General features: G+C 35.2%; 2 protein-coding genes and 1 pseudogene across 2 annotated transcripts; all 3 read right to left on the bottom strand.

Moving 5' to 3' along the window:
• Nucleotides 1-1,349: 1,349 nt before the first annotated feature.
• Nucleotides 1,350-13,374, bottom strand: LOC136031990 (beta-1,3-galactosyltransferase 5-like). Its single transcript, XM_065712054.1, has 2 exons — nucleotides 13,245-13,374; nucleotides 1,350-3,241 (listed from the first exon to the last, which is right to left on the bottom strand). The coding sequence occupies exon 2, from the start codon at nucleotides 3,161-3,163 to the stop codon at nucleotides 2,189-2,191; it is 975 nt and encodes a 324-aa protein (XP_065568126.1). The 5' UTR covers nucleotides 3,164-3,241; nucleotides 13,245-13,374; the 3' UTR covers nucleotides 1,350-2,188.
• LOC136031991 (N-acetyllactosaminide beta-1,3-N-acetylglucosaminyltransferase 2-like) lies at nucleotides 2,594-22,593 on the bottom strand (annotated as a pseudogene).
• Nucleotides 22,399-23,352, bottom strand: LOC136032427 (N-acetyllactosaminide beta-1,3-N-acetylglucosaminyltransferase 2-like). Its single transcript, XM_065712737.1, has one exon. The coding sequence runs from the start codon at nucleotides 23,350-23,352 to the stop codon at nucleotides 22,399-22,401; it is 954 nt and encodes a 317-aa protein (XP_065568809.1).
• Nucleotides 23,353-25,000: the final 1,648 nt, after the last annotated feature.

Below are 25,000 nucleotides of genomic sequence, written 5' to 3'. Positions count from 1 at the left end.
CTTGCTATGATAACTCAAAAACACGATAAAAAGAATTAAAATTAAACAACAATTTTGATATAAATGCTATTATTGGATATTATGCACCACAAATTGTGTCCATTATTTGGAATATTGGTAGAATATTCCAAAGTTCCTTCTTTCCTTCATTGTTTTTATTTGTCATACTGTTTCTCTGTGGTGGCTCAATTTTACATATGAGGGAATTCTTTAAGGGGGAGTTTTTCCAGGAGGGGAGCCAATTTTACAAGGAAAATTTTCCAAAAGAATCTTCCACGAGAGAAGTTTTCAGGGGCAGGGGAATTAGCCAAGCACCGAAGTTTTCATTGTCTGTTTGGGGGACCTTTTCCTCCTTTTGCTAAATTACGCGTATATTCTTATGGTTATTGGTTTTGATAGGTATCATCATACTTAAAACCAAAGGAATATTTTTGGAGTCGGCATAATAATTAGATTCTTTTAATGTGTATGTTGTTTTCGAAGTTCCGTTCTTTAGAGCTCAGGTTACTTTTGCCACGGTCAAGGTTTTTCAAACCTAGACGGTTTGAATTAAAAAATAAATAAAGGTCCAAAAATGTGTTTGGTACTTGTGTATAATTCAGAACACACTGAATAAGTGAAGTTAGGTTCTTTCGTGGAACAAACTACGATACAGGTACATTTTATGGGAAAATCCGGTTTCATAGGCACAAAGAGAAAACTCAATTTAGTTTGCTACGCATAGTGATAGAAGATAGTGTCTGACAATGGATTTTGAAATAAAGATTTGGGATTTGCTGAAGACTGAAAAGAGGCAATTATATTTTTCCGGGATAAGAGTTTTTTGCCCACAACAAAACAATGCGTCAATGGACATAACATGACTTTATGCTCTTACGAGAAGGCTCGGTACATAATTCTAAGTTGTAATTTTACAATTTTCCTAATAAAGTATTATATTTTCATCATATTTTGTTTTATTTCATTAGCTTCATCAAAAGTTTGGGCTATGTATTTGCACATTATGGGGGGTGGGGTGCATCATATCAAATACCTAACCTAACCACGAACTATTACTTACGAGGAACTATCTCACGAAAAAATAGTAAATTAACACATTACACAAAACATTTTGACTTATTCTCAAACTATAATTCAAATGTCAGATTTTTGAAGAACAGTTAAATCTGTAAGGCTCTGTACATCATCAACTTTGTCTAGATTTCGACTGTAATATCTATACGCAGTTTGTTTTATTTCATTAGCTTTATCAATTGTTTGGGCTATATATTTGCACATTAGGAGTGGAGGGGGGTGCTGTGCATTATATCAAATACCTACCTTAACCTAACCTAGTTATGAACAAAATATGAGGAAAATATAATATTTTATTAGGAGAATTGTAAAATTACAACTTAGAATTATGTACCCAGAACGCAGAAATGTCGTTAAGAATCGTGTTAAAAGGAGGTCTTCCTTCTGTCTTTACTGCCACCCGCCACATGTACTCTACTAAGTGTGATTGTACATGATGGCGGGATGTACGGGAGTATGAAGTCATGTTGTGTCCATTGACGCAATAGGATCCCTTATCCTGGAAAAATATAATTGCCTCTTTTTCAGTCTTTGGCAAATCCCAAATCTTTATTTCAAAATCCATTGTCAGACACTATCTTCTATCACTATGCGTAGCAAACTAAATCGAGTTTTATCTTTGTGGCTATGAAACCGGATTTTCTCAGCAAAATTCTTGAGTGTGTTCTGAAATGAATCAACTGAATAACGAACAAGTACCAAATATTTAATTAAAATGTACCTGCATCGTAGTTTGTTTCACGAAAGAACCTAACTTCACTTATTGAGTGTGTTCTGAATAATACACAAGTAGCAATACACATTCCAGTCCTTTTAGAACTATTTGTTGTTTTTCTAGTCTCTTGGATAGTTCAGTATATTGGTGCTCTATTTTGCAAGAAGTAGCCCAGGTATCGATTCCAATGCAGCAAATTTAGGTGACAGGCTTTTCCTTTAACCAAAAATCTTTTTAAGAAACAAATTGAAGAATAACGAATAAATATTTTTGGGGGGAAATGATAGACATAAACAAAATGACAAGCTATCATTTCTATAATATCACAGTATGTTTTAAAAATAGCCACAAAACGTTGATCTGGAATATCAAAACACTGACCAATAAGCATTAACATCACTAAAATGCTTTTCTAAGGCGATGCCATAGTTGAGCAAGATCACGATCTCTTTGGTTTTCTAGAGGCACTATATATTTATCCTTAAAAATTGTTCTAGCTTTTCCTTCGCTTTGATGCTTCACAATAATCTTAAGAATAAAATCACTTGGAAGAACAAAAATATCAGCACTAACTCTTTGAATTTTAGCTTTTTCAGCAAGAATTCCTGTTACGAAAACATCATCTATCCAGAAATAATCAGCCTCTTTGCTCAAATTTAATAAAGACGGAATGGATTGCATTGGATAGGCCACAGCGAATCCATTGCAGTACAGAGGGTAAGTACCATTGCAATATTCTTGTTTTGGTACACACCATTTTGATCGGGCACCTCTTTGCACCATTGCCTTCGATACAATCGAGCATATTATGCTTGTGTTGTTATCAAGTCTGTCTAAATATGAAGTCATGGCTCTTACATCAGCAAGTATATCATCATCAAATTTCAATACGTACTTAGCTGTGGGACAAAACTTTTTTGTCCAATTAAGCAGCATAAGATGCTTCCATGTCAAATTCCTATATGTATCAATAAAATTACCAAGGACAAGGTCTTGATACGCCTTGAATTCATCGATAAGATCATCATTGACAGTTTTTGAAATGCTTAGTCCTATAAAAAAAATCACAGGGACATGTAAATCGCTCAAGTTACCCCAAGTATTGCGTATTGCTAATCTAGCTCTTATGTTATCAGACGCACTATGAATAGCTACTACATACATAGTGTTATTTGTGCAAATACTGGTATTTTCTACGGCTATTTCAATTGTATCAACATCTAACTTTGAGGGTTGGTAAGTATCAGATACTACGCACTCGATGTCTTGAAAGAGGTTGAAATAAAGTAATATGACAGTAGACAACAGCAACAAAAATCCTGCGATTCTGGTCTTCCTACTACATCTGTATCTTTTTTTGGCACATTTGGACATAATTAAGGCACCAGACTAGCCGAAAAATACAAGCTTAAACATCCAACAGAAAGGTAAGAAACTGACTGCCAATTAATTCTGAAAGATAATGGTATTACATTAATTATGCAGGTCATTACTGACGAAGGATATCTGATCTGGCTAATTACTTGTGGTTTCACAAAAATGATTCTGATTTGAATTAATTAAATTCATTTTGCAATAAATGCAATACATTTCATAAATATTTTAGGACTTACATGAAGGTTGTATAAGGATGTTTTAGGGCGAATACGAAAACTGATAAATAATTTTGATGGGAACTGCATCGTACCCAGGACCTGTAAATGTTTAAGGAGTTGACATCTTTGATTACAACCTTATGTTTTATATGTCTTATCTTTTTGTAAACGTTCTAGCCCCTCCCTTCCCTCTGTCTGGAAATCTTTGGTAATTAAAAGTAAAGTGATTCTAAACATACCCTATCTACTTTTTTCCCCTACCAAATCAAGAAGAAAAATCGCCAGTCTTTGTCATTTTCCAAAGTGACAGTGCTTTCAAGTCTGTCTAGGTATTTTGAACCGAAAAATCAGCCCTGACCAATAAAATAAGTATACGGTTTGCCCAAAAATTTTAAGAACAATAGGTGGAAATGAGCTACGACAACAGCCCAAGCTCAAATGATGATAATTTATTATAAAACATTGTATAAAACGAGAATTTATTCTTACGTTATATCTGGCTAATTATTCAGGTACGTCGCTTCATTGACGCTTACCTAAGAATATCTAGCGGAATTCAATCGAATTTTGCTACCTTTACTGCAAATGTGCCGCCAAGCTAAGCTTGTCAAATTCTTACTTTTGCTTGCTTTTACACTCATAATGGTTTTTTGCCTTAAAATTTAGAGCTACCTGAAGTTTCCGCAGAGTTGCAAATTAAACTATCAACTGTGGAATAATAAAAAAGACAACAGCTAGACCTAGTAGACGTTGGGAGGGCAGATCTCACGACCGGCTCATTTGCTATACTGTGCCGCGAAATATATAATTCCGATTCATAATAGAAGCAAAAGAGCTTGAAGAATTAGGTTAGAAGGAGAGTTCGAATAAGCACTTATTGGAACTGAGTAAAGTAGCCTACTCTGCCACTGGATCTGTTTTGGAATCATTTGATTATGCACAAAAACAGATGATAACAGCCTCCAAGCAAACTTGAGGGGGGTTTCAAACTTATGGTAATTTCTCTTCGTTTTAAGTTCAACTTTAAGAAAAAAAAAACAACCCGACATACGTCTATAGAGAACGGGAAGGGGGAGGTCATAAGTTTTTTTTATCAGAAGACCTGGCAAAACGGGCAATCAGTATTTCATAGTCCATCGTCCATGGAGTGGGAGAGGAAGGGTCCCAAATATATTCCCTCTGGAGATCTGACATAAAGGATGGCTAGACCTCAACCAATAATTTTGGGAAATAAGATCTCGAATTCTAGTTATGCCTTTTGAAGCAAGAATTTGTAAATCGCTGTGCCAGGCGCGGCTTGGCCTATCTGTGGAGAAGGGAGTCCCAAATTGATGTAATCGGTATGACTACCGGATATTACCGTTAGATCCCAACTGAACTTGGTGGAAAGAAAGAGCTAGCGTCCTATTCAAGCTTATTAGTATATGATTACAACCCAAACTATGCAGAGGGAAGGGGTTCTCCAGTTCTTGTTATTAAGACAGCCTCCCGAAGGAGTTGCCAGGTCTCAGCCAAACTTGCTGGAAAGTGAGAGTAGGTTAATTGTTCCAGTTTTATCTTTTGAAGATCCGCATGTTGTCTGACCTTAGTTACGCCTACTGCTGAAGGTATATTTGTTAGATATTTCTGCTTTAGAATGACTATGTCGAAATAATACCACGTGAAACCCGGGGCAAAACAGATCATAAAGGGCTGAATCAATGCAATTGTGTGCCCCCTGATAAGTACGAATACTTAATGGTATGTTAAATCTCAGAGTTTTCTATCAACAGAGTTTCCTCCTAACTTTCTAAAATCATTTCTTCTACACGATTAAACGAAAAAGATAAAAAGAAATAATGACCATAGTTAAAGCCTTTAAACGAGAAGAAATGAAGTCACATGATAAATTAATATTAAAATGAACACGAAATTATTCTATATGAACAAATGATAGCTTAAAAGAACATAAATTAAAAAAAAAAATTCTGGGGAAAGTAAAGAGCGAAGTTGAAACTTAAAACATACAAAATTACTGCTTTGCAGTCTATTTAACATATAGCAATAAAACTAGTACGACTAAACCAACTAATTATATTTCCATGTGTCTGTAGGGAATATAATTAGTTTGCAGGTAAGCTTTTCCACTTGAGAAGTGGCACCAAAAGTGTTTTTCTTTTTAGTGCTAAATGGCACTCACGGATGGTAGAGTTGATTAAAAGCATGTAGATATAAGCAATAGATTTCAAATGACCCATTAAACATCTATCTGAGGAGTTCTGGTAGCCCACTAGCCCCAGCTTTTCCACTTAAGACATGACACCAAAAGCGCCGTTTCTAGTACCATTTGGCACTTGGATATGGTGAGTAGTATGACCTACATATGTCCAGGGTTTACACCCTTATTTGGATACTAAAGATTGCCTATACTAAACTAGAGCATTGACCTACTTACTATAACCATAATAAAAGAGAGATACTTCATTAACATAAACGGTTTTCCTAGTAACTAGATCCTGTGATTATCTACATATTCCTGTTAGGAAATGATTAACATATCTTCATCCTTCACAAGTCAATTGATTCAAGTATTGGAAGACAATCACCATTTAAGTAAACCATTTCATTTTATTCAAAATTGAACTAATAGAATTTTTGATATAGTATTGAAATTTACATGACAGCATCTATGACATAGGCATAGTGTAACCGCTTTTATCATCATATTCATGGGAATGTGTGCTTGTATCAACACTTCTTTTAGGGGGAACTAATAGTCATCCATATCCCAACCTCCAAGGACACCCATGTCCCTCCCCAACTTTTACCCCCCCCCCCCCCTTTTATATACTTGATTTTTAAATTGAATCTATTTTTTAGCTATAATTTTTTATAACTTTTTTTTCATGTCTTAAAATGACATAAAATATACTTACAATAAATAAAATCATTTGTCATATTTTTGAAATACGAAATGAAGATGACATAGATATGTTAGTTATGATTTTTCCTATTAGAAAAACAATGTTTGTAGCGATATTTTTTTAATTTCTTTTTGAAATTCAAATCTTTTTGAATAGTAGTGATTAGTATTTGGATATGCAAAAAGTCGAAATGAATAAAGTCGTATATATTTTAAGCGATGATACAACAGCTCATTGAGATAAATGATAGAATAAAGCCTATTGAAATTATTGCTTAATATTGAGGTATGCATAAAGTCGAAATTAGTAAAGACGTATATATTTTTAGCGATGATACGTATGTATTCTTTCTTATAAAATCTAAAGCCCTAGTTTCTTAAATCTTCAAATAAGATAAATATAATCAAATGTGTGTTAACCATATGCGCTCTTTTTCGTCAAAACTAAAGCCCAACGTCAAAACTTAAATTAACAAATATTTTTATTAAGTCAAATATATCTTAACTGTGTGTGTTCTTAGTCGTCAAAACTAAAACCCAAGTTTCTGAAACGATCAAATACTTTTAATAAATCAGATGTATCTTAACGGTGTGAATTCGTATTTATCAACACTAAAACCCGAGTTTCTTAAATGACCAAATATTTTTAATAAATCAGATGTATCTTAACGGTTTGAATTCTTATTCTTCAACACTAAAACCCGAGTTTCTTAAATGGCCAAATATTTCTGATAAATCAGATGTGTCTTAACCGCATGTGTTCTTGTTTGTCAAAACTAAACCCCAAGTTTCTTAAATGATTAAATATTTTTAACGAATCAGATGTATCATAACCATGTGTATTCTTATTTGTTAAAACAAAATCGCAAGTGTCTTAAATATTTTTTTATAAATTAAACGTATCTGAACCGTGTGTATTCTTATTTGCCGAAACTAAAACACGACTTTCTTAAATAATCTAGCATTTTAATAAATAAAATGTATCTGAGCCGTTTGTATTCTTAATTGTCGAAGCTAAAACCCAAGTTTCTTAAATGATCAAATATTTTTAATAGATTAGATGTATCTTTACCATGTGTGTTCTTATTTGTCAAAACTAATACTATTTTAATTAAATTATACTCAATTATATATTAATCAATACTATGTTAATGCTTATTTATCAAAACTAATACTAATACTATGGTTTGCATGGAAGGAGTTGTCGAAAATGGACGAGGCTAATCTGAGAAAACTATTGTACTCAAAATAGTTGAGAAGTCCAATGACTGTCTTTAGTGACGACTTGATGCCCGCAAACCTTCAGGCAAGGGTTGTAAATTACATTTTATGTTGCCTACTGTTTAATCATAAGTTATTCTTGCTGTAAAAGGGGTTTTGTAAGCTGAGGGCATTAGGGTGAAACTTTCAGGTTATATTAAGGGGGATATTGAGCTAAATCAATACACCCTATATTCACGCTGATTGTCAAAAGGGCTTACCAGCTGTATCTCAGGAACAGTTAGGGAATTAATTTGAAACTTTCAGGGCATGTCAAGGGGGACGTTCAACTAACCAAAAGAGAAAATATGTTTACTACTACTACTACTACTACTGCTCCTAATACTGCTTCTACTACTACTACCAAAACTACTGTAAGTGCAACTGCAACTGCTAGCGATTGTGGCTGTCACTACTTTTGGCTGTGGCTACGACTACTTGTGACTGCAACTACTTGTGAATGGGACTGCTACTATAGTTGCATAAATACAACTATACCCGACTGAAACTGCTTAAAACTAAGACTGCGGCTACAAAGGCGACTGTGAATAATTGCGACTGCGACGAATTACGACTGCAACTACTTGCAACTGCAACTACGTGTTACTGTGACTGCTTGTGATTGCTAATGTGACTACTAGTACTGCAACCACTTAAATTGTGACAGTTACTGCTTGCGATTACGACTGCGACTACTTGCGACTGTGACAACTCGCGACTGCTTGTTAACCACTTCTAACTGCGACTACCTGTGACTACTTGTAACTTCTAAGACTGCTTATGACTGCTGCTGTGTGTGGTAACTGCTAATATTACTACTACTACCACTACTACTGCCACTAGGCCTACTACTACTAATACTACTGCTGCTACTACAACTATTACTACTACAACTACTACTGCTGCTCAACCTATTGAACTGAATAAAATGAGTTGAAGTGCATTCAGGTTGTTAAAATGGTATAAATGCACTATCTCAGATATGGAGTGCCGTATTAGGCTAAAACTTTCAGCAAAATTTGAGGAGGCTGTAAAATTGTACCAAAAGACAAAATGCATTTCTAGATTCTCAAAAGGGCTTCTGTGGTATACCCAAGGAGCAGTTAAGGGTATTACGTTGAAACATTCATGGTATGGTGTTGTTGATGATCAACTATATCAATATAAACTATGTGCATCCAGGTTTTTTAAATGGGTGTATCTGTAATATCTTAGATATGGGTCAGGATAATAAATTGAAACTTTCAGGTTATTTTGAGGGAGATCCTGAACAGAATCCCAGAGAAATTGTCCATGCATTCTTTTAGCTGCCCGTCTGACCGACCGTATTTAAAACGGTAAATGCGAAAAATGTGATTTTATTCCATTTTCTGGGGTTGTAATGGGAGGAAGATTCAGATGGTTAGGACACGCTCTGCGGCTGAAGAATTACAGAATGCTTAAGATCATACTTTCAGCCAGCCATCTAGGAAAAAACGAAAAGCAGTTTTTCTCCAAATGGGAATGAAAGAGGTCGTACAAAAGAATTTAAAGGAAACCAGAGTTTTTTAGAGAGTTCGAAGAGGGAAGCTTTGAATAGACTGGGATAAAGCAGGAGCATATGCAGCTGTGTTGGCCTTAGGCGGCCAACGCCCCGCTCTTTACGCTAAAGCTTTTTACTGTTTTAAAAAATAGAGTTAAGAGAAAGAGTCAAACTTTAGCGTAAAGAGCGGGGCGTTGATGAGTAAGCATCTCCTTTCATATACGAAGTAATTTCTGTTCGTTTGAAGTTTTAATGTCGCTCCTTAGTTTCCGTTAAAAAAACGTATTTTTTTATTTAATACTCCTTAAAAAATGAACTATTAGGTTTGCTATTTTTGTATTTGATAGGTATAGATCGGTGATTTAAATTTTCAGGGTTTCAAGCTGTGGTAGATTTCTAATTATTTTTTTTTTTAATCTTGAGATTTTCAGATATTCAATTCAAACGTTTAAATCTCGATACGTCAAATGAGCACAAAAATAAAAATTTGAAATTTTACTCAGACTTAGCACTAAGCAAGAGAATTGTCCTATAAAAATTTTGATTTGTGAACAACTAATCGTGAAGATATGATTGGATGGCATGTATCAAAATAAGTATAAAAACCCTCAGCGGTATATATAAACAGTTTAGACAATTCTATGGACATATATATGCAACCCCTATGCAAAACATAACTATATTTTGTGACTGGTTTGTATTGAGAAGGTGAGAAATTCCGTTTCCGTGGTTAAGTCAAGTTGTATGAATTTCCACTTTTTATCGACATTTTATTAGTAAATATTTGAAAAAAAATCGATGCCATTCTACTGATTCAAAACCCATCTATGCCAGCTAGATAAAAAAAATGAACGTATAGTTATTGCCTTCTTTTATAAATAACTAATGGAATTAATGAATTTATTTTATAAATGGAAGGAGTATTTCGACTCGTATACTTAGTTTTAAGTATTTACTTGCACAAACTTTTATTAAAGTTCTAAAGAGTTTGGCCTTTATTTTAATGTTTTAGGATGAACAGAGGAGATGATATGTCATATAATGCAAAGCTTTAATTAGATGAAAATAGGCAGTAAAGTGACCACCATTTCCTCACCAAAATCCAAAACTTAAATTAATAATTTTTGCACTTCTCATACATTTACATTCTATTATACAAATCCCCTAAGAAAAAACATTTACTTTCTAGTATGCAAATCCCCTAAAAAACAGCAATGTTGTAAAAACCACCCTGCTTTGCAAAACAGAAAACCCAAAAAAACCAAAACAGATAGGCAAAAAAAGTAATGATATCAATATCTTCGCCTCAGCGCCATAGCAAGACTCGAAAACAAATTGTTGACTGTAAAAAGAAGTAAACAGTTTGCTTTTCAGCCAAGTTGTGACAGCAAAATCCTGATATATCATTTCTACTTCCTAAAGAAGTTAGGATTTTAAATAACCCCACCTTGTTATTACAAAATGAAGATTTTCGCCTCTCAGTTGGCTTTTGTGGCAATACGGACAGATTCCTTTTATAAACCTAAATTTAATTAAATACTTTTTGGCGGTATGCGACATTAGTAAAATATAAAAGAGACCACACAAAGTAACTAAAACCTTGTTTCAAACTTGTTTGCAAAAAGACAGTCTTAATAATTAAAAACTTACTAAAAACTCAACTATTAAAAAACCAATCACAAAAATAAAAATTGTCCCAACCTAAACCAGAGCAAGCGGTAGCAACCATAAATTCACCACCACGTCAGGGGGCGCACGCCCCCTGCCACCCCCCTGGATCCCGCACTGCATCCACCAATGGGACGATATCTATTTGGGTTTGTGGAACCGATGCGTTCTTTTCTGCCTTTTTTCGTCTTTTATCTATAATGGTTTCAAGTATTTTATGGGGTACCCATGGCAAAATAAAATTTCACGGCAATATAGTTCAATTTGGAGACTATGTGAGACTCCGAGTATATTCTTATTACTCGGTCAATCAAAGAAATAACTAGATCTACGTTGCATGGGCAACGTGAGGTGTTGCGGCAACATTTGTTCTGCTTCGTCGAGTAAAGTATTGCGAGAGCAACACTTTGGTTTTGTTTCCTCGTTTCGATTAAACGCTGAAGTTGTTAACCTGTAGGGATCTTAAAATAACTACTAGTTACACCAAATCGCAAAAATATTGCAAACCCGTCATTGCAACTAGCAAAAATTGCAAACACTTCATCGCTGAGAATGATTGTAGCTTAACAGCCGATTATTACTTACAAGTCTCCTACATGTCTTACCACTGGAACCAAAGTGGTCTTACCATCAAATACACCGGAAACAAATAATAGGTACACCAACTAGCAAAAGCGGCGATCCCCTCATTTCCAAAGATGATTATGAGCTAACATCCGATCGTTGCTTAAAACTCCCCTGCGTGTCTCATAATTGGTAACAGCCTATTTTTGGTTTTAGGTGTACCTTACTACTTAAGTTATCAACCCCTTTAAACTTTGAAACTGGTATTTCTCATGAAGGAATTTGTCTACCAAAAAATGGATGACGTATACTTTTATCAGCTCATCAAGAGCTATCGACTGCCATCGAAAAAAATCTATCTGTCTTAGTTCAAAAGCTGACTTTTTTGCCGTTGGTCAAGTCTCTGACGTCATCACTTAGAAAGGAGCAAAGGATAAACTCTAAATTCTTTAGCTATAAGAGAACTTTTAAAGTTTAACAGGCACATCTGATACCATTTCTCTACCGCAATCCCAAGTGCAAAAAACCGAATGATAAACCCAGCTGAAATCATGAATAGAAATGGGTAGACACAGTAGATTTTTGGCCCGAGGCAAGAGTTCTACGAAGCTTTCCGATAAAAACTGCAGAGGTTAGATCTTTACCACTTTCTAGGAATAAGCTGAAATCGGGTGCTAGGAACAAAAAAAAACCTACAAAACCAAAGTGTTGCTCTCACAACATAACAACTCTTCCTTTTATGCAGGGAGAGTGGTTGGAGGGAAAATGCAAATACCTATCGCTATGCGTAGTTTTCTATAAGTAGATAATTCAAGGCTAAGAGACTTATTGAAAAATTAAGGTATCTAGAAAAGGAAGCTTGTGATTATCTTCTAGTTCTAAAGTGAAATGAAGGCTAGAGTCCAAAGTGTTTAGATGAGTCGAAAAGGAGTTAAGTGACTCCTCTCCATGATCCCATACAGAAATAATATCATCCATAAACCGACTCTAGAACCGGTGTTTCAGAGGAGAATTTTTCAAAGCAGAGATTTCATTGAACTCCATATAAAAAGTTACCAAAATGGGGAAAGGGAAGTACCAAATCGTAGACCCATGATTTCGTAGAAAAATTGGTTATCATATCGGGAATATGAGGAGCAACTATTGCAAAGACGGACGAGACATAAAATAGTTTCTATATCCAGTGTTTTGCAGTCTATTTGGTCAATATTATCTTCTAGTTTTCTTTGAAGAGCCAGTTCACATTTTTTAATATTACAAGATGTATACATAGAAATGGCATCGAAACTGGCCAAAATCGTATCTTTTTTTTATATCAAGGTCCTTTAATTTTTAACAAGGCGAGCTGAATTCTTATGCAGGAAGTTTGTGTTTACATGAGGGGGCAAAAAAGTATCGACATCCATTTTCCCAATCTGGCAGTCGGAGAGCTATAAGAAGCCACAATTGGGCGTAGAGGAAGTCCATCTTTGGAGATTTTTGGTAGACTGTAAAATTTAGGAGCGGAACAACCTTTGGAATAAAACAATTTACACATTTGTGGAGTAATAAGTCTTTCAGTTTACAAAACTCTTAGCTCCTTTCGTACTACACGGGTGATATTGTCGGTAGGGCCTGAACCTATAAGCTTTTAAGTAAAGGTGTTGGATAAAATATCAGTAACTTTTTTTTTATGAAATCTTATCAAGGATAACAATTTTGTTTTGTTTATCAGCCCTGGTGATAATGATGTGTGTATTTTTTCTTAAATTTTTGAGAATGTTTCCTGATTTTTTTACCTTGAGGAATACGGAATGAAATCGAGAATATTCTTAACCACCTCTTCTCGAAGTAAATCGGGATTTTCCACGGCAATACTTAAACTAAGTATACCCGCCTCTCCATTGGAGACTATCTTTAAGATATTCACTTGTGTTTGAGGTAGGCAAAATTTAGGTCACTTACACATAACATGGGTTTCTTCCGGTGTTTATGTTTCATCATGATTAGCCAGCGGGGTCTCAGAAATCATTTACGACTAGTTTACAGAGAGCATTTGACCAAGTCTGTTCTAGCTTATTTTGATTTGTCAAAAAAACACGTCAAACTTATTAATCAGCAAGAATTTTTACAGCATTGTAGAGTAAAGAAAATTCTCCTCGTTTCCACCTAATTCTAGGTACGCAATCCGAAAGGCAATTGAGTGATAGGGTTGGTTTTCACTAATTGATCCACATTTCAAAAGACCAAAAAACAACGGTTTTTTCTTAGTAATACAATTTCAAAAACTCGTAACATTTTCTACATCATTTTTCCAATTTCACTCTGCATTCCTTACGGTAAAAAAAAAAATATTAGGAAACACAAATTTTCAAAAATTTAAGAAGAAAATACACATCATTATCACCAGGCATGGCAAAGGAAATAAATTGTTAAACTTGACAAACTTCATATAAAAAAAGTTACATATATTTTATTCGACACTCCTACTTACAAGCCCATAGATTCAGACCCCACAGATAAATTTACCCGTGTAGTACGAAAGGAGCTTGGAATTTTGCAAACTGAAAGACTGATTACTCCACAAACGTATAAATTATTTTATCCTAAAGTTTGTTCCACTCCTAAATTTTACGGTCTCCCGAAAATCCCAAAAGATTGAGTTCCTCTACACCCAATTGTGGCTTCTTGTAGCTCTTCGACGCCAGATTGGGAAAGAAAATGGTTGTCAATACTTTTTCGCTCCATTATGCGAACTCAAACTTCATACATTACAAATTCAGTTCACCTTGTTGAAAGATTAAATGACCTTGATAGAAAAAAGGATACGATTTTTGCCAGTTTCGATGCCTTTTCTATGTACACATCTTGTGATATTAAAAAATGTGAACTGGCTCTTCAAAGAAAATTAGAAGATAATATTGACCAAATGGCCTCAAAACACTGGATATAGAAACTATTATGCGCCTCGTCCGTCTTTGCAATAGAGCCTTCTCATATTTCTGATGTAATAACCAATTTTACACCCAAATCATGGGTCTACAAATTGGTACGAGCCTTTCACCATTTTTGGCAACTTTGATGGAGTTCATTAAAACCTCTGCTTTGAAAAATTTTTCTCTGAAACACCGGTTCCTTTTGTCGGTTTGTGGATTATCTTATTTCTGTGTGGGATCATGGAGATGAGTCACTTAACTCCTTCTTGACTCATCTAAACGCTTTGGACTCTAACCTTCAGTTCACTTTAGAACTAGAAGATAACCACAAACTTCCTTTTCAAACACCAAACAAGAAGAACAATAGGGAATATCTCAAGACAGTGGGAAACAAATTAGAACGAATATTTCGGCCTTATGTCCAAATGGCCGTCCTCAGCAATACAAAAATATATAAGAAAACAAATTACAACAGGATAAAATTAATGAAACTAAAATGAAAAATTTTTCTAAACGGTCCCAGCATCCTTACCACAGCGAAGTATAACCAGGACTGATCAATAAATTGTGATGAAACGAAGCAATTCATTGAATTCAATGGCTGCTGATCTCACAAGTCTATTTGTTACAGGCTCTGTGTTAATATCTATTGGCTTTTTATGGTATTTCGTAAGGTCATTTTTTGTTAAATTTGTCTACAGAGCATTTAATGAATATTCTCCCAAGTCCCTATTTAAGGAAATATTATTATTGATCTTAAGTCTGATTTCAATTGCTTCTCCGACTACTTGCTTTATGCCTAGGTCATTGCTAACTGGATTCTTCAAGAAGTATTTTGTCGCTAGGATTTTCAAAAACATGGCTGCTTAAAGCAGAATCAAAAGAAACAGAAGCAATATTAGAATTTAGAGCTTTGGTGATATCAACTTTACGCTGTTTTAGAGCGTCCCTCGAAATTCTAGTGAGTTCTCCCTCCATAGAATTTACCACAGTTGCATGGTATTTGATAGACACCACTTTGGCGAGTAACTGGAGTTTTATCTTAACCAGAATATAGGAGATTTATGTTTTTCAAATTACTGGTAAATACAACATACAAATTATTTTGTGTGTATACTTTTTTAAGATTCCTATCGATTTTTGGGATATATGGGAGGTAAATTATGTTTTGGGGCTTATCAGGATTCTCACATGGTAAACTATCATTGATTTTACGGGAGTGTCTTTTCAATCTACGGTTAATTGTATTATTAATAAATAAAAGGGAATCCCCATTTCCAAAAAGTATGTCCCTGATAAAGTCTGGTTCTGCTGTGATGTAGGAATCAGACCAAATGTTTAGGGCCCGATCAACGTGAGAGATTACGACAGCTATTTTAATTCGTGGGGGGGGGGGGTTTGATTTAAAATGTAAATATCTTGCGTTGGTTTTCTGTAAATAGTAAAATTGAGTTTACCTAAGCTAAAAATAATTAACACATCTAGGAATAAGATTTTATTTGAAATTTCAGTTTCCAAGGTAAACTGTAAATTCCTATCATATGTATTAAGGTGATCTAAAAAATTCTCAAGTTCATTTTCATAGATGACGTAATTACACTTTGGAACATTGGGGGAAATTCTGGTTAAATTCCATTTGAAAAATCAGCCCTCTTCGCTGTTAAACCTTAAAGATAGTTATCAAACAATTGGGTGAAAAAACCTGAGATAGATTAAATAAAAACAAGATTTTTTCAAAAGAAAGTAAAAAGGAGTATTAAAACTTGAAATGAACAAAAATTAGTCCATGTGAGATTGGGGCTTCCCGCTCTTTAACCCCTCTCTCTCTCTACGTTAAAGTTAAATCTTTGTCCAATGTCTTAAGACTGACTGCCAGTGTTGCCAGATGGGACGGAGAGGATTATGCTTCCTTGAGCCCAAAATTATGCTTTTTTGGACAGATTTATGCTATGCTTCTATATTTTCAAAGGTTTCATGAAAAAGTTGATCATTTAAGACAATTCGAATTCTGTCTTATCTTAATAAAGGCTCTGAGTAGAATATAAACTGATAATAATAGCCTAATAATTTATTTTTAACCCGCTAAGGGAACAAAAGCGGGTATAAACAAAGGAGACAAAGAAAAAGGTAAAATAGCATAGAAAATAAGTAAAAAGGTTTTTTTTTTATGTCCAGGGGAAGGATCTTGGTTCACAATTTGGTTCACGTTTTTCGTCTTTTTTCGCAAGTCGTCTTTCTTCTCAGAGCGGTTGGCGGCATTTGAAAAACATAGTGTCTTACATCATCATCAAAATTTTACTTCAGATACATTAAAAAAAGAAGAAGAAAATGCGGTTCATTTTCAATGATCTTCTTCATCTTCGCTTTCGGATTCGACTTCTTGACCAGGGGGTGGGGTGGCTACGTAGAGGTTCTCGGAATTGTGGAGCTTCATCTGATTGTCTGTAGGGACGTATTTGTAGCAAACTGTATCTTTTGTTCTTAGTTGCGATTTTGTGACCAGCACGGCTTCAATACTTTCTTTCTTCAACCTATTCCGCTGTTTTGTCTTGGCATCACTGATCCAAGAAAAAATTCTTCTGATTCTGCGTTCAAATGCGGTAGGGAGAGCACCCTCTCGGTGAGTTCTGCCAGATCTGGAAAAACTCTTTCGTCGGTAAAATTTCTCATTTCGCGTATTTTTCTCCACATCAAGTCTGTAGTAATTTTGCCCATATCTATCTTTTCGGAGTCACTAAAAGCATATGGCAGCTTGTGCCACTGGGAGTGAATATCTGTGAATTTTGGCATGAGACTTGGAAATCGGTTCACTACGACACCTAGTGACCTAGTGATTTTGGTAGATTAGAAAACAATATCTGATCAGCATAAGCTTTTCACAAAATCTTTTGGAGTTTCGGCGATAGTTTGGTGTCTAGCTAATGTGTAGTAGCTATCAACCAGTTCTTGAACCATGAACCATTGCCTATGGTTGAAAGGACTAGGTCTAATTGCACTGCAAAATTCTCTCACCGTTCACCACCAACAACAACAACATGAAACCCCTCTAAATCTCAAAATTTCATCAAACAATCATCTTCACCAGTCCAACCAATCACCACATGCCTTTAAATTCAAACATCTTGAGTGCACTTTTTTTGCCATAGACCATAGACCACAGGATCAGAACAAAAAAAAATGCCAGATGGTTCGTAGTCTGTCGCTGTGCCGAAAATCTTACTTTAGTTTGGTTGAAAAATTCGATAAACCATTTTTGGTGTTCGTTTTATTGATGTGACGTTATGAGTTGTTCTACATCGTCTTAGATTAAGCTACAATTATGCTATCTTAATGAGGATTATGCTTGGATGCTTTTGGTTCCTAATTATGCTACGTTCCGCATAATTATCCTATATCTGGCAACACTGCTGACTGCTCAAACATAAGTGACGTTGAACTAACAACAAAAAACTCTACGAAACTTTCGCGCAAAGAGCGAGGGGATACGACCCCCATGGTATACAGGATGGTTTCTGTTAATTTTAAGTTTCAATATCGTTCTTTACTTAAATTTGAAATAAAAAATTTAACCTCGACTGGTTCCAAAGAGCCAATTAACATGCATCAACCGATAGGCTCAAAAGTTGCTTGCAGGCTAAAAAGAAATGAAAACTGAAAAAGAAGAAGATAAAATACCCAAGCTCGTGCACTGTCGGAAAAAGGAAAGTTCATTTTCCCCATATGGGCACGCTACATGGATGACGTAATATCACTTTGTAACTATGGAGATAATGAACTTAGAGTTTTTAGATTACCTTAATACATATGATAGGAATTTACAGTTTATCTTTGAAATTGAAATTGCAAATAAAATCTCATTCCTAGATGTGCTAATTATTCGTAGCTTAGATAAACTCAGTTTGGTAAAATTCTAGTTAATTGACTTCTTGCTATCTCAGAAAGGGTTTAGGTTAGGAAAATGAAACTTTCAGGGATGAATCTACAGACTAAAGTACGTCCTGGGAAGGTATTTGAAGCAACTATTTCCACTCCTTCTCCCTCTAGAGGGCCCTGCAAAATTGTTTTCAGCTTCATAACTTTGCTCAATTCCATTTTAAAAGGTTTTAAAGATATGCAAATACATTTCCTAAATTTTAAAAAAACATAGATATGGCTCAAAAATCTACTCAAATGACAGGAATTGCATTTTCAGAACTAAAGGCAGAAAAAAAGCAACTAGTAACTGAAAATTAAGGTAAAACGTTGTTTTGTGAAAATTTCAATAGGTAGCCTATAGACCTGTCATGTAGGCCAATTTCAGGGCCCTCTAGAGGGAGAAGGAGTGGAGGTAGTTGCTTCAAAATATCTGCATGGGACATACTTTAGTCTGTAGATTCATCCCTGAAAGTTTCATTTTCCTAACCTAAACCCTTTCCGAGATAGCAAGAAGTCAATTAACTAGAATTTTACCGTAAAATGTTTTGTCAAAATTTCAATAGGTACGGACCGTCATGTAGGCAAATTTCAGGGCCCTCTAGAGGGAGAAGGAGCAGAGATGGGTACTTTAAAATATCTTCCCGGGACATACTTTAGCCTGTATACCCATCCCTGAAAGTTTCATTTTCCTAACCTGAACCCTTTCCAAGATAGCAAGAAGTCTTTTTATCCTCAATTTTACTATTTACAGAAAACCAAAACAAAACAATAGATATTTACATTTAAAATCCAGCCCCCCCCCACAAGTTAAAAGAGCGGTCATAATCTATCTCGTCGATCGCCTAAACATTTACTCTGATTCCTACATCATAGCAGAACTAGACTTTATCTGGGACATACTTTTCTTTCAAAGAACAAAAAAAGAAAAGTAAAAAAGGGTAATCTACTTACAATCTACATCTGATCATTGTTCACAATTTCCCACAAGCGATATAGTACTGAAGCTTCTGGTATTTGTGTCGGTCCGACAGGGCGTTTATTAAACGTCTCAGTAGCATTGAAATTCAATCTAGTTTCATTTATTTCACTGATATTGTAAGCATTTGAGGGTGCAATAAAAATGGGCTCAGTAAATCGTGGTATATTCGACTTCGCTGCTAGAAGGCCTGTGAAAAACACATCATCAATCCAAAAAAACTGTATCGATGAAATACGCAGTAAAAGGTTTACTGCATTTCGAGGGTAAATTATTGCGTAACCGTTACAATAGGTTGGATAAAACTTTCGTCTATATTCTTTTCTAGAAACATACCATTTTGACTTTTTATTTCTACGAGCTTCAGCAGAAAGCACAGTATCACACAATATATTTGGTTTTTCGAATTTATTCTCTATAGATTCTATATAAGAAACTAGCTTCTTTGGCTGGACAAAAATATCATCGTCGAACTTAAAGAGAAAATTTGCACTTGGGCAGTAGGTAATAAACCACTTCAAGGATATTACGTGCTTCCACGTAAGATTTACGATAAGTGTCAACGAAATCACCAACTACTAAATCTCCACGTGTTGAATGTTCCAAAGATATAAGATCATGAACATCTTTGTTGTCATTCAAGCCAACGATAAAAACAACAGGAATCCCATGATGACTGGAATTTCCCCACGTTTCACGGATTCCCTGTCGTAACGCTGTATTATTTATGGCACTATGAATGGCAATTGCAAATTTAGTTCCAATTTGGCATACTGAATCTTTCGCTATTGTTATATTTACCAAGTCAGGGTCTGTTACTGGGTTATTTTCGTCCAGAAGGTTTATGAAAATCTTGTAGCTAAACCAGAAGCATAGCCGGGTCAAAAGTATGGAAAAACCAATAGCTGTTCTTTCCCCAGGGGAATTCATTTAACCTGTTAAAAAAAGACACACAGTTGAAAAACAGAATTTCCAATTACGCATTAAAAAAAAAGAATGATAAACAAAAAAGCTTTATTCTAAGGATCACCATTCATGTTTTAGAAGAAATTCATTTTGCTCTCCCAATAAATTTGCTCTTCGTCTTTTCCAATTGTCATTTTTTGTTTCTTTTTTTTTTGTCTGCAAGCAACTTTTGAGCTTATCCGTTGATGCATGCTAATTGCCTCTTTGAAACCAGTCGAGGTTAAATTTTTTTTTATTTCAAATGGAAGTAAAGAGCAATATTGAAACTCGAAATTAACAGAAATCATTCTGTGTACCATGGGGGTCTTATCCCCTCGCTCTTGGCGCTAAAGTTTCATAGAGTTTTTTTGTTATTAGTTCAACGTGCCTAGTGTTTGTATGTTTCAAATGGAATTTAACCAGAATTTTCCTCATAGTTCCAAAGTGAAATTACGTCATCCATGTAACGTCGTCATACGAGGAAAATGAACTTAGGGGGTTTTAGATCACCTTAATACACATGACAGGAATTTACAGTTTACCTTAGAAATTGGAATTGCAGATAAAATCTCACTCCTAGGTGTGCTAATTGTTCGTAGCTTGGATAAACTAAATTTTACTATTTACAGAAACCCAACACAAAACAATAGATATTTACATTTAAAACCAAACCCCCCTCCCAAGTTAAAAGACCTGTCGTAATCCCTCTCATCGATGGCGCCCTGAACATTTGTTCTGATTCCTACATCATAACAGAACTAGACTGTATCAGGGACACACTTTTTGAAAATGGGAATCCTATATTATTTAGTAATCATACAATTAACCGTAGAATGAAAAGACACTCCCGTAAAATCAACGATAATTTACCATTTGACAATCCCGATAAGCCCCAAAACATAATTTACCTCCCATATATTCCCACTAGGAATCTTAAAAAAGTATAAAGACAAAATAATCTGTATTTTGTGTTTAGCAATAATTTGAAAATCATAAATATCCTAAATTGTGGTTAAGTAACTGGTAACTGCAGTTACTCGCCAAAGAGGTGTCTATCAAATACCATTTGTCTGTCGTAAATTCTATGTAAGGAGCACAGCTTAGGTATACAATAGAGTTATGAAAACTCGATTTATTTTTGGGATACAGTGCGCGGTAGCCATACTAGCCGCTGGAGACAGAAACTGGCAGTCTGAATCTAAAAGATCGGAGCAATAGGACAAACGAAACAAAATTGCGTTCCCGCCTATGGTGTTTTAGTACTATTTAGGAGGCACCAGCTCCAGACGAAGTACAGATCTCTGTACTAAAAGCTTCTCATGGGCAAGATAGGAGTTTTCATAACTGTATTGTATGTTTAAGCTGTGGTAAGGAGAACTCACCAGAGTTTCGAGAAACGCCTACAACAGCATAAAGATGATATTACAAAAGCTCTAAATTCTAATATTGCTTCTGTTTCTTTTGATTCTGCTTTAAGCACCCATGTTTTTGGAAATCCTAGCCACAAAATACTTTTTGAAGATCCGGCATAAAGCAAGTAGTTGGAGAAGCAATTGAAAACAGGCTTAGGATTAATAATAATATTTCGTTAAATAGGGACTTAAGAGAATATTCACTAAATACTCTATACACAAACTTAATTATAAATGACCTTACGGAATATTATAAGAAACCAATAGATATCAACACAGAACCTGTTACAAATAGACCTATGAGATCAGCAGCCCAAAAGGCAAAGGTGGCATTAAAAACGTGTTTTTAAATCATTATCTTTCATTTCAATGAATTGCCTCGTTTCACAATTTATTTATAAGTCCTGGTTAAACTTTGCTGAGGTAAGGATGCTGGGAATGTTTTGAATTTTTTTTAATTTCAGTTTTTTATCAGAAAACAAAGTCAGGTAATCTCGACTACCCTTCTTAACTAGTTACAATCCTAAATTAATTATATCTACAATCTAAAATAAAAGCCACTGGAATACAAAAGAAAAATTATAAGCTATTATATGCAGAGGACAGGAAATAATTTAAGCTCTCCATAACTTTCCAGAGACTGTACCGTATACAACTACTAGATTCTCAACAAAAGCCCTCCCCTTCCAAGGGGAAGAAAATTTGAATGGCACCCCTGGTTGAAAACACCACGAAATAAAACTTTCACTTCTTTTTTAAAACGTAAATCTAGTTTACTTCAAACCAGTCCAATTTTGTCACTACTGAATACCTGTATCCATTCGCAAATATATTATGAATATTCTTATATGTACCCGAAAGCAGTAAATCAACATATTAAGGGTTTTCGTTAAAAGAACAAAAAGAAAAGTAAAAAAGGGTAATCTACTTACAATCTAAATCTGATCATTGTTCACAATTTCCCACAAGCGATATAATACTGAAGCTTCTCGTACTTGTGTCGGTCCGACAGGGCGTTTATTAAAGATCTCTGTAGCATTTGAATCCAATCTAGTTTCATTTATTTTAGTGAGATTGAAAGCATGTGAGGGTGCTATAAAAATGGGCTCAGTAAATCGTGGTATATTTGACTTCGCTGCTAGAAGGCCGGTGAAAAACACATCATCAATCCAAAAAAACTGTGTTTCTTTGCTAGTGTGCAGTAAAAGGTTTACAGCATTTCGAGGGTAAATTATTGCGTAACCGTTACAATAGGTTGGATAAAACTTTCGTCTATATTGTTTTCTAGAAACGTACCATTTTGACTTTTTATTTCTGTGAACTTCAGCAGAATGTACAGTATCACACAATATATTTGGTTTTTCGAATTTATTCTCTATAGATTCTATATAAGAAACTAGCTTCTTTGGCTGGACAAAAATATCATCGTCGAACTTAAAGAGAAAATTTGCACTTGGGCAGTAGGTAATAAACCACTTCAAGGATATTACGTGCTTCCACGTAAGATTACGATAAGTGTCAACGAAATCACCAACTACTAAATCTCCATGTGTTGAATGTTCCAAAGATATAAGATCATGAACATCTTTGTTATCATTCAAGCCAACGATAAAAACAACAGGAATCCCATGATGACTGGAATTTCCCCACGTTTCACGGATTCCCTGTCGTAACGCTGTATTATTTATGGCACTATGAATGGCAATTGCAAATTTAGTTCCACTTTGGCATACTGAATCCTTCGCTATTGTTATATTTACCAAGTCAGGGTCTGTTAGTGGGTAATCCTCGTATAGAAGGTTTCTGAAAATCTTGTAGCTAAACCAGAAGCATAGCCAGGTCAAAAGTAGGAAAACACCAAGAGCTATTCTTTTCCTACGGAAGTTCATTTAACCTGTTAAAAAAAGACATACAGATGAAAAGCAGAATTCTTTTAATTCCATTATGCGTTACGAAAAAGAGTGATAGGCGAAAAAATCATAATTCTTACTTCTTTCTAGTCTTCATTCAGTCTCCGTAGTGAGACCTTTTTGGATCCATTTAATTTTAAAGCTTGATATCAATTTGCATTAATTCCCTATTTAATGACCCTATGATAAATAGTCGATCAGACACTAACTCTTTCAAATAATTCATTGGGCAAAAACTTTAGGATATCCTTCTGCTGAGGTACATGGGAGACAAAACTTAAGAAAATTATGACTTATTACACTCAAAACTTCGTAACCAGGATATAACTAAAAGGGGGAGGTATGTCCAATCCTTTTTTTTGGTTTTATTAACCAGCAGGTTTCCAAAATGACTGTTATTTATGATTAATGTGATGGTGATGAAGCATAAGATTTATAATTAATATGAAAGAGCATAAACATTGTAATAGAGCGTTTCTGAATCTGAAAACAGAGAGACAGAAAAATGAAAGAAACAAGAGCTAAGAGCTCATATGACACTTGTGACGAGGCCGTACGAGCCAAGAGCTCATATGGTATGAGCTCTAGCAAAATTCTAAGAATTAATAAATTGATTTAAAAGGAAAATCGGAGGCTTAATGCCGGTCGGGATTTAAAATAAGAGCTCCGAGGCACGATGTCCTTCTAAATATCAAAATTCATTAAGATCCGATCACCCACTCGTAAGTTATAAATACATCATTTTTTCTACTTTTTCCTCTCCCTTCAGCCCCCCAGATGGTCTAATCGGGGAAAACGACTTTATCAAGTCAGTTTCTGCAGCTCCCGGACACGCCTACCGATTTCCATCGTGCTAGCACGTCCAGAAGCACCAAACTCGCCAAAGCACTGAACCCCACCCCTTAAATCCCCCAAAGAGATTGGATCCAGTACGGTTACGTCAATCACGTATCTACGACATTTGCTTATTCTACCCACCAAGTTTCATCCCAATTTCTCTACTCTAAGCGTTTTCCAAGATTTCCGGCTTCCCCCTCCAAATCCCCTCAATGTCAACACATCTGGTCAGGATTTGAAATAAGAGATCTGAGACATGGGTTCCTTCTAAATATCAAATTTCATTAAGATCCGGTCACCCGTTCCTAAGTTAAAATTCCTCAATTTTTTAATTTTTCCAAATCAACACCCCCCAGCTCCTCCAAAGTAAACAGATCCGTTCCAATTATGTCAATCACGTATCTATAACTTGTGCTTATTCTTCGTGGTCGTGGATTAAAAATAGGAGCTCTAAAGCAGAAGATCATTCTAAACATCGAATTTCATTAAGATCTGATCACCGTTCGAAAGTTGCAAATATCTCATTTTTTCTAATATTTTTTCCTCCCTTTAATGACTCTGGATCCGGTCGGGATTTAAAATAAGAGATCTGAGTTATGAGATCCTTCTAAATATGAAATCTCATTAAGATCCGATCACTCCTTCGGAAGTTAAAAATACCTCATTTTTTCTAATTTTTCAGGATTAACCCTCCCCCCAACTTCCCCAAACAGAGCAGATCCGTTCCGATTATGTCAATCACGTATCTAGGAATTCTGCTTATTTTTCCCACCAGGTTTCATCCCAATCC

This window comes from Artemia franciscana, chromosome 10 (assembly GCF_032884065.1).
Source record: "Artemia franciscana chromosome 10, ASM3288406v1, whole genome shotgun sequence".
NCBI lineage: Eukaryota > Metazoa > Arthropoda > Branchiopoda > Anostraca > Artemiidae > Artemia > Artemia franciscana.
This window is presented reverse-complemented; position numbering and strand designations above follow the sequence as displayed.